This window comes from Glycine soja, chromosome 9, assembly GCF_004193775.1.
Source record: "Glycine soja cultivar W05 chromosome 9, ASM419377v2, whole genome shotgun sequence".
Lineage (NCBI taxonomy): Eukaryota > Viridiplantae > Streptophyta > Magnoliopsida > Fabales > Fabaceae > Glycine > Glycine soja.
In genome coordinates this window covers 16,185,169-16,197,662 of record NC_041010.1, presented here as the reverse complement: position 1 = coordinate 16,197,662, position 12,494 = coordinate 16,185,169, and the positions used below count along the sequence as shown (strand labels likewise).

The window sequence follows — 12,494 nt, the reverse complement described above, 5'->3', positions numbered from 1 at the left end:
TACAACGTTTCTTCCATAACCGTCTTAAAGTTTACAGATAAATTTGCGATATGAAAACAGTTACAATGACCGTCTTAATTTGTGCGAATCGTCTACGACGGTTATTGAAAAACCGTCTTAATTATAATAATCATAATTTACATTTTAAGACGGTTTTTAAAACCGTCTTTGTATGTTATACCAATTTAAGACGGTTTTTATGACCGTCTTAGATGGCATGTCAAGACTGCATACTAAGACATTTTATGGGAAACGTCTTTGTATGTTATGCAAATTTACGACGGTTATGGGAACCGTCTTTGTAGGTCTATATTATGTTGTCATTTTATGACGTTTTCGGAAACCGTCTTTGTATGTCTAAGTTTTTTTTTTTATTTTCTTCGTTTTATTGATGCATTTTTTTTACATTGATCTCTGGTACCTATAAATTAAATCAGACCATGCAAATTAAATAATAACATCAAATGAAATCTGAACAATAGCATCAAATGACATGCATCCTACATATATAAGTCCATGCAAATTGAATATCCTTTTTTGAATTAATGATCCTCTAATGTATCCAACATACAAAGTTGTAGCCATAATTGTTCTAATTCTTTGATGAAACCACAGGAAAAATGCACTTGTACATAATACAAATCAAATTTAGCAACTGCTTTTCCTAAAAGATAAAAAGTAAGTTGCCCATTTCTGTCGAACTGTTGTGATGGCCTCCACGTCTAACGATGAGCCATCAGAAAACCACTACAAAATTAACATTAGATAAAATTATTAGTAACTTAACAAATATTAACAAAAGTTACAATTGTAACTCCATGCATTATGTTTACCTTGTGCCAGTCATCCTTCAAACCGGCAGTCACGATGCACCACATCCAGTGCATGACATAATATCCGCACTCAAACCCTCCACTTTGCACATTAGTCTACATATAACATTTTTAATGGTTACTTAACATTCAACACTTAAAGATGTACAAACGGTTCATTACAAACAACTACTGATTACCTTGGGTTCAACCCACCGAGGTGCACCTTGATTACACATGCCTTCAAAAGAACTGGTTATTATCTTTATTGCACTAGTTAAAAAAAATAGCATATATATGACAACTATTTTTGCTGTATATGTAACAACAATTACCAACTAAAGGATGCCATGATTTGTATATTTGAATAGAACCTATTAATTGCGCCTTTGATGTTAATATCAGGCTTCTTCCTCAGAGAACAAAACCAAACGACCGTGTTTTCCGTTGGGTGGAGAACAAATAGTTGCCAATGTGCCCTGAATTGGACAATTATAATAACAGAATTGTACAACAACATAAAAAACTTAAATTCGAAGAACAATTGAACTTACTGATGCAAGTAAGCTCCTAAATACAACTGCCTTTGTGATTCCTTGACCCATGTTTCAATGTATTGTTGGCATTGTTGACGTCTTTCCTTAGCATTTTGTATAGATTGAGGCTCCAGCAAGCCATATAGTGACTGATCAGCTTTGCTTCTACCGCACTCATTCATAAATCTATTTGGAAGACAAGTCATGATTATTTTAAATGTTTTAGATTTAAAAATAATGGTTATCAGGTAATGAAACATAAAGGTTGCAGGAAAATGACTTACATGGTCCACAATTGTAGTATCGCTATATTTAAACACTTGTCACCTGATATTATTTCTGCTAGATCTGCATGTGTGATGTAAAATTTTGCCCCAATCTCAGGAAGTCCAAATTGGTGAGCCTCCCACGGCACTTCCACTGGATTCTGGTACACATAAAACAATATCTTCATCAACTCTCCCAATGGATCGGATTCACCTGCAAGCTTTGCATCACTACTATGTTCAACTGGCTTCCGCACATTAAGGTCAGAATCCTAAGTGGTACAAGAAAATAAGTATTAAATTTAATCAACAACTTAACAAAAATTACAAGTGTGTATTCAAATGACAATTTGGCAGGGGGATTATTATATTACTTACATAAGATAAAGGTTTCACTAGATGTCTGGGCCATCCAATGAATGAGTTCACGGCGTCCCTGACATACTGAATCTCTGAAGTGGGTAACGGGACAATGGCTTCAGCATCGTATACAGTGTCAACACACACCCTTACTACATCATCTCCATAAGCAACAGTGTGTATCGTGCCACCTACTCCAAAGACCTTTCCCCCTGCCACCAGCTATGTACTGTCACCACAAACAATGTAGAAGCCCATACTACATGTATCAAATGTAGACCGCTCGTTACCAACAACATTATTAGCAGCTTCAGCACAACTCTCTTTCGTGCTAACACGTGCAACAAATATGTCAGGGTTAGACGGTCTTGGGGGAGCTGACTGTTGCGTATGAATTTGGGATAATTCACTCTTGATCGCATCCAACTCCATTTTCATCTTGTCCATACGGTCTTTGTTCTCGTCTTCTACCTCTTTCTTCACCTCTTGCTTTATACTTTGCATGATTTCAACCAATCTTTCGGCGGTGATCGCAGGCGAAGAACTGTGGGACCCACAGGAAGCATGTCCAAAGTAGCTGGTTATGGTCACACCATGTCCACCGACACGAACACATCCAGGATGCTCTGGACGACCAATGGCAGTGTTTAGGATGTCTTGACGACCATGTGGGACAAAAGCTCCCTGTTTAGCTTGTTCTTGTAATTCATCCTATGACATTGACAACAAATTAACTTGTGGTTATGGTTACAAATTACAATTTATAATTGTGGCATATATTAAACTTACAATTTTGTCTGCGATTTCTTGAGCTGCTGCAGATGTCATTTGTCCAAATTTGTTTGTCCTAGCCTTTTTCCACTTCTCATGTCTCGCAATAGGGGATGGAGGGTCGACGACCATATCTGCATTTTGACTATTGTCACCTTCATTCAGTCTTGACTTTGTTTTCTCGGCCATTAATTTTTTTTCAAGCACATCGTAGCCTCCACGAGAGAGTACATGGGGAGATTCATTGAATTTTTGAATTTCCTGTGCTTTTTTGCGTATTCCCTGTCAGCATTTTCAAATACAACTCAAACATGTTTGACATTAACAACTAAAATACGTAACTAAAATGTTCTGTAAAAAGATTGAAATTTAAACCTTCCAAGTAGGGGTCTGTCGAGTCTTTGCAAATTCTTCCCATGTATTTCGATCAATACCATACTTAGCAGATGGATCCTTGTTTTGTTCATCGTCATTCTCAGCATATACATATCTGGTCGTCAGGGAGGACTTAAATTGCCTCCATCTGGTCCCAACGGTGGACATAACCTTCTTCTTCGCAGTTAAACCTTCAGGTATGTCAAATTTGGCCTAAAATAATAAATAGACAATTAAATTTGTTACTGCATAGACCACATTTCCACCGCAATTAAATAATATATATACCAGTCACTAGAAGTTTGCAAGCTGCTTATAAAAAGTTGACAAAACAGTCTAGTGTACCTTACTGCTGTACATTACTAAAAACTACATATATGGAAGCATTTTTCCCTAATACAATGCACAGTCATAGTATGAGATGGCCTTAATACAATGCACAGTCATATGCGAGATTAACATATTTTTTCTTTTAAAATTTCAGAACCAGAATTGGATTCACCCTAAATTTTAAAGACTATAAACATAATTAAGCCTTTCAATAAAATAATAATCACATGCATTTTGTTTTGGATACATAGAAAGTAAGTAATAACTTAAGTGAGGATTGCTATATGAAAACATTCCTATAGAATGATCTGGGTCTTGAGAATTTGGTGTCTGAAAACATATAATTCACCACTCTAATAAATCTCCTCAATAGAATGATCCGTTCATGTGTCTTAACGATAGCTCCTTTACTGGGGAATTTTATTGCTATATGATTTGTCGCACTTCACTAGCACTATGACCCAACATATAATTCACCACTCTAATAAATCTCCTCAATACTAAATAATATCTATAAGATTGGATGGTGGCTTTTGTTGTTTCCCTCAAGTTTCCAGCATCTTTCCTACACTTGGACTTTACATGGAAACGTGTAAACCAACCATATAGCATTTGGGAAATACACTTTTGCAACCTGTTTCCATTATTCTAGCAACAAGTCAAATTGTCCAGAGTCTAGTATATTTGGTACATACAAGTCCTTGCCTGTGACCATCAGGAACCTTCATATTTATATGTATTTCTTTATTCCTTCTTCTTCTTTTTAATCTTTATATATTTTTGAACTTATAGTAATTAGATCAAATTCATTTTCACTGTTTTAAAGATAAAATTCATTTTCATTAGAACTAGAGAAAATGTCAATGGGTGAAAAATGCTTCATTTCTGTGTAGCCATATTTATTTAATAAGGTTGTTAAGAAAGAGGAGGGTAAAACGTATTTGGATGGTGCAGCGTGATGAAGTTCTAAATAAAGGAACTCACCTAACTACCTAGTTAGTGATAAGGTCAAATGATATACACATATGGGGAGAGTTACACTTACACCAACTACTACAATATTTAATAATTTTATACAAAACTGATCACTATTAGATTTAAAAAGTTCTCCTTTCATATAAATTATGTTATATTAATATAAAATAAAATTTTTTAATTCCTTATTTACAAAATTTTATATTAATTATAAAATAAAAACTATTTAATTGATGGTCTTTTTTATTATTGTTTATTTTTAACAGAATTTGACACAAGCAATAATATAGCATTCATTTTTTGTTAATTATTCTTAAGTAATTAATCATTTATAAATATTATTAATTATTATCCTTTGCAGAGAATTTTAATATATATTCCTTAGTAATAAAAGGCTTAAACATGATGAACCCAAAAAAGGCTTAAGCATGTATTTTTATATAGTTTTTTTAAATATAATTAAATTTTGTAGTGAAGTGGCATGTAGTTAGATAAATTATGTCTGCAAGATTGCAACTATGTTGAAGTGATATATTTAAATAAATATCACGTAGCAATAAGTGATAAAAAGAGGTTATTTTCAAAAGTTTTAAATTTTACAAAAACTAAAATAACTAAAAAAATTTGAAATGCTAAACCTAGATTTAACTATATCTAAAGATTAAATTTTTTTACCATAATAAAAACATGACAATTTTCTTTGTTTTGATAGTTAAAAAAAACTACAATATAAATTTTGCTAATTAACCATGCTGATTTAATATAAGAAAATTAGCTAAAAATTTCATATTTGACTCTTGTATATGAAAAGAATACAGTAACAAATCTTAATTTACTTTGTTAAGTTGATCTATTCGACTTTGATTCATTTCACATTAGTCAAATCCTAAAATGTCTTTCAGATACTCATTTTTAAAAATAAAAAAATCAACACAAAAGGAATTATTTCTATTGTTTAAGTATGTACAAGTTGTCAAGTTAAGTTAGTCTGACTGTCTGACTCATTAGACTTACTCACTCAAAGTCAACATTATGTTAATCAACTTATAGAATGATCTGGGTCTTGAGAATTTGGTGTCTGAAAACATTCCTATAGTGGCCTAATGGTTACATTGGTGGTATCCCTTGGAGCCCTGTTTCCTTTGGAATTTGGTGATTAGAAGTATGGTGCGTTCTAGAATGGATAAGATGCAGGTCTGCAATCATTGCTTCCTACGCTATGATTGTCCTTCATGCTGTACTTTCCTTGTCTATACTCTGCTAATAAATAATTTTTTATGCCTGCTTTTGGTCTAATCTGTTTGGAACTCTCTTGTTAGGCCATGTATACCACTAACAAACACTCCGACGAAGCCTGGTTTCTTTGGAAGTGGAGGTATATATTTGGTGTAATTTTGGTAGCATTATGACTATTTATCTTCTGTTTTTCCTGCTTATATATGCCTGACTGTCAATGTTGTAATAAATACTAGGAAACTCTTTGGCATCCAACACAACAATCTCTCATCTTCTGATCAATCAGCTGTTAGTGACTTCGCTAAAAAGGGTGATTGATATTTTTAAAAAAGTCTGGTTTTTATTGCCATTGTGGTTGTTTGAATCTCTTTATTTTCAATGTAGTTTTAAGAATTGATTTCTTGCTCACTGCATTCTTTTCAGGTGGTAGTGATACAAAAATTGAGACTGAGGAGGGTAAAGAATCCACACAACAACAAACTTCCATCCGGGGAAAAAACGGGGGAAGGATGTTGATAGTGAGCGGCAATCAAAAGTTGCTAAGGCCAAGGGAGATGTGTCTGTGGGCAGCGCAATGTTAGTGAAATCAGGGGAAGCATGTGATCTGGAGAAGAAAATGGAGACCCAGAGCAAAGAACTCTGGGATTTGAAGGATGATCTCAAAAAGCACGGTACAACAACAGAGTTGCGTGAAATGCTGGAAGCCAATGGTGAAGATTCATCAGGATCAGAAATTGATTTACGTGACCGCTGGTAATTTAATCTCATAGAGTTTTTACCCTGATGTTTAAAAAGTGTTTGCCTCATCCCAATATCTGCACTGTTAAACTTAATGTTTTCGACTCAATATGTTATAGTCTCTTTCTTCTTAGTTAGAAGTTGTCAATGATTTTATTGACAGTAGATTAGGTTTGTTTGTATGTTCAGTGTCCCCTATTATGTATGCTCACTTGCATTGAGCTCTATTATAATTTGTAATGGAATCATAGTTTATTCATCAAAAGGAAAAAAACAAATGCAACCAAGTCTAGCACTTGTATTATTGTTTGGAGGGGAGAAAAATTTTCCAGATTCATTTTGTTTCCTAATTTTTTTGGTGATGTACTTTGATTCATCACTTGTATTCTAGCACTTGCATTGAGCTCTATTATAAGTTGTAATGGAATCATAGTTTTTTGTGATGTATTTTGACAATCAATTTTAAGAATCTTAACCTATGTTTGATTATTGGAGAAAGAAAGGTCTTGTGCAATTTTAAAAATCTTAGTGTGAATAATGTACTCTAGACCTATGTTTTATTCCGTTTCACTTTTGTGTCTCATGTTTGATAACCATTATTGTATTACATACTATAATAACCTAGTTTACTTTGAGTCTTAAGTAGTGTTTCACTGTCCAAACTTATCATTGATACAGATTTTATAATTTTTGTTGTACAGAGCTTACCTATTTATGTTCATTGATGGTTAGTTTTTTCCCCTCATTTTCACATAAATGAAATTCAATAAATACTTGTTGCTTGTTCTTACCCCCCTCCCCCCACCCATTTTGGCATAAATAAAATTGAATAAATACTTGACTCATGGTGATGACCTCTTAATGAATCTTGACCAGTTCCTCAAATTGCATAGACTCATGGTGATGACCTCTTAATGTAATTGACTCTCTAATTCTAACTACATCAAACCTCTCCAGACCTAAGATTGGTAGCTAGATTAGCCATCCAAGGAAAAGGGTTTGGACACTTATCCTAGATGAAGATGAATATGCCACAACAGATTCAACAACCACAAATATAGTTTCACTTAACTCGCCGTAACAGACCAAGTCTTTTCTAACGTGTGTGTCATGTGCATACCTTACTTGGGGCCCTTTCTAAAATGCTAAGGTGAAATGTCCATGCCAGAATTCCCCTTTATGACTATCTATCCTTGCTAATAAAAGCTATGAGTACTAAGTACCAGCTAAGAGACAACTCTTTTTCACACAGATGTGTAATGCCTATTGCTAGTTCATATGAAATGCCCACCCAAAATTGAATTCATATAAAATTACTTGTCTTTAAAGAATAATAATCTCTTAAACTCGTGTATACATAGCTTGAAGTATATAAACTATATAATGAATTTTCCACAGTGGGTAGATAATCCTATATTGTCACAGGAGGGGAGACTCGTTCTCATTTTTGTATCATAATTAACACTATATGATCATAATGTTGATATGCATTTTAAAAAAAGTAATTCCTCTCCATGTGCAAATCTAATTCGTTCTCATTTTCACATATCAATGAAGTTGGGTGCCTCGAATTGCATAGACTCAATTACATCACTTTTCTATAATCATATTAATTAAGAGAAGAGTTCAAAATATCTAGTTACATGTTACTTCTAAATATTGCTGAATAAGTTACTCTAATAATAAATATCTAGTTACCAGTTTAGCGTACTTACCAAAATGTCATCCCATACAAGAACTTTTAGAGTTTCTGGGACATCCTTCCAAGTTGTATGAACGATAGGAATTTTCTCCCGTGCCACTACCCCCAGGTAACTATGAAATTTTTCTTTATGAGGGCCAGATCCTCTACCAGTAGAAGGGTTGACGTGGACAGTTGGTCGTGGTTGATCTAAGCTTTTGGCAGTCAACCTTCGCATCCTGGTAGTTTGTCTAGTCTTCTTTTTTGTGGTTTCCGTAGGAGAATCTGGTCGTGGAGGGGACCTCGGGAGTGTTGCCATGCCTGCATAGAAATACGGAAATAAATTAAGCCAACTAAATTACCACAACATAAACGTATCAAATAATAATGAAATACAAATAATAAGAAATTTAAAATGACAATGGATAAGGTAAACAAAATGGTGTTATATACCGCATTCAAGTAGATGTATTTTCCCATAAACCTTCGTCATGATCGATACGATTTGCATATACATCATCCTCCTCATTTTCATCATTTACGGGAGGCATTTCTGTGGAGAAGGTCGACATGTCGTTAACATCAAGGGTTGAAGCATCAATATCGGGAGAGATACCAATTGTTTTCCCCTGAAGAACAACTGACCATCTTGAGTCGTTGGGATCTTCAACATAGAACACCTGTCTTGCTTGTGCTGCCAAGATGAATGGCTCGTCCTTATAACCAATCCTTTGAAGGTCAACCAAAGTAAACCCCATTTTGTCTTGTCGGACACCTGCATTTCCATTAACCCATTGGCACTTGAAAACAGGCACTCTAAATTCACCATAATCAAGCTCCCAAATTTCCTTGATTTGTCCATAATAAGGCATGGACGCTCGAATAGGATGGTTATCCACTGCACTACTAAAGTGGTCCGAATGAGCATCAATGGTGACTCCACTGTTTTATACAACACTGTGATCATCCTGCGATTTTGTGTAAAATGAATAATTGTTAATATCATACCCCTTCCAAGTAAGGACATTAAGATTAGGCCCAACAGCTAACATTGTTAATGTCTTAGAAGCAGTGTTAATTCCAAAAATTGTTTTTCTAAACCAATTAATGAAACTCCTATTGTGCTCCTGCAACACGCGCATCATATTCATGTTTGGGTGACAAGCTGCAACATATTCCTTGTGAGCATCTAAGTATGGTATAACTTCAGCAGTGTTGTTTAGTACATATAAATGCGCTTGTGAGACCTGTTCCCGATCCATGGTTACAACATTGAATCCTCGTGTACCCCTGCCTTGTCGGGTGGACTCGTGACGGCTTTCAGGAAGACCAACAGGTGAACCATTTTCAATGTACTCAGAACAAAACTCAATGGCTTCTTCAGCCACATACCTTTCAACAATGCTTGCTTCTGGGCGATATTGATTTTTCGTATAACCTTTCAATACCTTCATGTACCGCTCAACCGGATACATCCAACGCAGATAAACGGGCCCGCACAACCGTATTTCTCGAACTAGATGAACAACCAAGTGAACCATTATGTCAAAAAATGCAGGTGGAAAATACATCTCCAATTGACAAATGATAATGGAAGCCTCATTTTCCAAATCATCCAACTGTTTTGGGTCGATTACTTTGCTGCAGATGGCATTGAAGAAAAAACACAATCTAGTTATTGCAACCCTTACTTTGTCAGGCAATATACCCCGGATGGCTATAGGCAATAATTGTTGCATTAAAACGTGACAATCATGAGACTTCAAGCCAACCAATTTCAAATCACTCATAGATACAAGGCTCTTTATATTTGAAGAGTATCCTTGTGGGACTTTGACATTTTTCAGACAATGAAAAAAGCTTTTTTTCTCAGTCTTTGACATTGTATGAGATGCGGGCGGCAAATAAGTTCGAACACCTTTTGAAACTGGGTGTAACTGTTGTCGTATGCCCATCTCTACTAAATCTTGACGGCATTTCAAACCATCTTTTGTCTTGCCTTTAATGTTTAGCAGTGTCCCAACTAGACTATCACATACATTTTTCTCAACATGCATAACATCTAAACAATGTCTCACATCTAAATGACACCAGTAAGGCAGATCAAAAAATATAGACTTTTTCTTCCAAAGCTGGTTGTGGGACCCATCCTTTTTTTGTGTCTTCCCATATATAGTGACGATGTTCTTCACCCGATCAAAAACTTCATGACCTGACAAAGGAATCGGTGCACTGTCAAACTCAGATGTGCCATTAAATGCCTTCTTCATTCGCCTGTATGGGTGAAAAGCTTTTAAAAATCTTCGATGTCTTGTATACACTGTCTTCTTCCCATGCTTTAATTGGAGGTAACTTGTGTCTTTCTCACATATAGGACATGCGTGGTGGCCTTTGACGCTATATCCACTCAAATTCCCATATGCCGGAAAGTCGTTAATGGTGCAAAAAATCATTACATGCAACCTGAATGTCTCCTGAGCATTCCTGTCATACACATCAACCCCTTCTACCCATAATTTCCTGAGGTCTTCAATCAATGGAGCAAGATACACATCAATGTCATTTCCTGGCTGTCTGGGACCGGCTATCATCATACACATCATTATGTACTTCCGTTTGATGCACAACCAAGGAGGAAGGTTGTAAATCATCAGCAAAACAGGCCAGGAACTGTGGTTGCAGCTCAAGTTCCCAAAAGAATTCATTCCATCGGAGGCGAGACCAACCCTTAGGTTTCTGGGATCTTGCCCAAATTCCGGATACAACTCATCAATTGACTTCCATTGAGGAGAATCAGCTGGATGACGGAGCAATCCATCTTTAATCCTTCCATTAGCATGCCATGTTAGGTTTTTTGCGTCTTGTGCATTAGCAAACAATCGCTTAAACCTTGGTATTACTGGAAGATACCAACACACTTTTGATGGACAATCTTTGTATGTGCTTCCATCAACACTGCTTTCATCAGACTTCACTTTGTAACGTGACGCTCCACATGTAGGGCAGCTGCGCATTTCAGCAAATTGATGTCTATACAAAATACAATCATTAGGGCAAGCATGTATTTTGTGGTATTCCATACCCACAGGGCATAATATCTTCTTTGCCTCGTAATGGTTCTTGGGTAATGTGTTATCTACAGGAAGCATATTCTTCAATAACAAAAGTAATTCATTGAAGCTTTTGTCACTCCACCCAAATCTTGCTTTCAAATTCACCAAACCTAAGACCGCTGATAACCGTGTGTACTTTGTGCATCCCATATACAATGGAGTCGTAGAATCAGTATCTAAGCTTTCATAGTAAGGTGAATGTGCTTGCCTAAAACCCTCTTGTCCAAGATCACGTAGCATGTCTTCTATACGATCACCAACTTCTTCGTCAACTGGAGCAGTTAGAGGGCTTGATGACATTTGTGGTAATTCACCATGCCAAATCCATTTCATATAATTTGGACTGATACCATCACATATAAGATGTGTTCTAATGTCATCCAAAGATTGTCGTCGTCCATTCAAACAATTAACACATGGACATAAGTATAGTCCAGCAATGGGTGCTGCATTATGTTTGGCAAATTGCAAGAAATCTTCAACTCCATTGTCATACTCGTCACTTATGCGTGGTCTTGTCATCCAACTTCGATCCATTTTGGTGTACTGCCATAGCCCGCACATTAACCGATATGCATGTCAACCTCTCTTTTTCATAAAAAGGTATGACCCTACCCCATTCGGAAAGACAATTTTTTTACTTCATTCAAACAAACAAGTTAAGACGGTTATGTTAATTTTGACAAAATTTCGGCAGCATTTCGCTTTGGTCTCCAAGTACACAACATGAAAGGGGTGACATCAATTCACGCCTATCATGTATGCACCCAGAGAACAAAGCAAGATGCATTGCTCGAAATTTAGTCAAAAATAACACAACATACTTAACTTATAAGTCAAAATGAAGTAAAAACAATTTGTCTTCCCAAACTGTCCAAACGGACAATTCAAGATTGAATACAACAATTAATCCAAACTGTCCGTATTAATCGTTGTATTCAATCTTAAACGGGGAACTATGGCTCACTCAATGAATTACAATGTACTACTAAAGAATAGTAACATGTCAACCATTGCCTATAATACTTAAGCACATAAGTGTGAGAATCACATACATACCTTGAACGATGATAGTAAGGAAATCTTTGTTGTCGGGGATGCAACTTTCAATGAGATGACAATATGCTAAATGGAAGTGTATCAACTATATTGCTATCCTTAACAGTCGCCACACGCCTTAACAGTAACACCTGCATCATAGCAAAGCTTGTAAGACCACAGTAAAAGTAGTGTTGCAGCAGTGGAGAACAGCCAACCCCTTATTGTAGCCCCACAATATGAATTATTGCATGAATAAGAAC

The 12,494-nt window shown here is 35.8% G+C and overlaps 2 protein-coding genes and 1 long non-coding RNA gene across 3 annotated transcripts; all 3 read right to left on the bottom strand.

Annotated features, from left to right (window-relative positions):
• Positions 1-509: 509 nt before the first annotated feature.
• LOC114425743 lies at positions 510-1,045 on the bottom strand. Its single transcript, XR_003669275.1, has 3 exons — positions 1,013-1,045; positions 834-929; positions 510-747 (listed from the first exon to the last, which is right to left on the bottom strand). It is a non-coding gene; the product is annotated as an uncharacterized LOC114425743 (long non-coding RNA).
• Positions 1,046-1,638: 593 nt separating this feature from the next.
• LOC114368215 lies at positions 1,639-3,480 on the bottom strand. Its single transcript, XM_028325543.1, has 5 exons — positions 3,466-3,480; positions 3,121-3,333; positions 2,764-3,027; positions 1,993-2,685; positions 1,639-1,886 (listed from the first exon to the last, which is right to left on the bottom strand). The coding sequence occupies exons 1-4, from the start codon at positions 3,478-3,480 to the stop codon at positions 2,197-2,199; spliced, it is 981 nt and encodes a 326-aa protein (XP_028181344.1). The 3' UTR covers positions 1,639-1,886; positions 1,993-2,196.
• A 5,547-nt stretch (positions 3,481-9,027) lies between these two features.
• LOC114368214 lies at positions 9,028-11,730 on the bottom strand. The gene has a single exon (XM_028325542.1). The coding sequence runs from the start codon at positions 11,728-11,730 to the stop codon at positions 9,028-9,030; it is 2,703 nt and encodes a 900-aa protein (XP_028181343.1).
• Positions 11,731-12,494: the final 764 nt, after the last annotated feature.

Bases quoted from the DNA above. Each gene is read 5' to 3' on its own strand.
- LOC114368215 (XM_028325543.1), bottom strand. The intron at 3,028-3,120 runs GTTTAAATTTCA...AAATGCTGACAG, and splicing joins GACAGACCCCTACTTGGAAG to GGAATACGCAAAAAAGCACA. The intron at 2,686-2,763 runs GTAAGTTTAATA...TCAATGTCATAG, and splicing joins AAGAAATCGCAGACAAAATT to GATGAATTACAAGAACAAGC.
- LOC114368214 (XM_028325542.1), bottom strand. From the start codon at position 11,730: ATGGATCGAAGTTGGATGACAAGACCACGCATAAGTGACGAGTATGAC.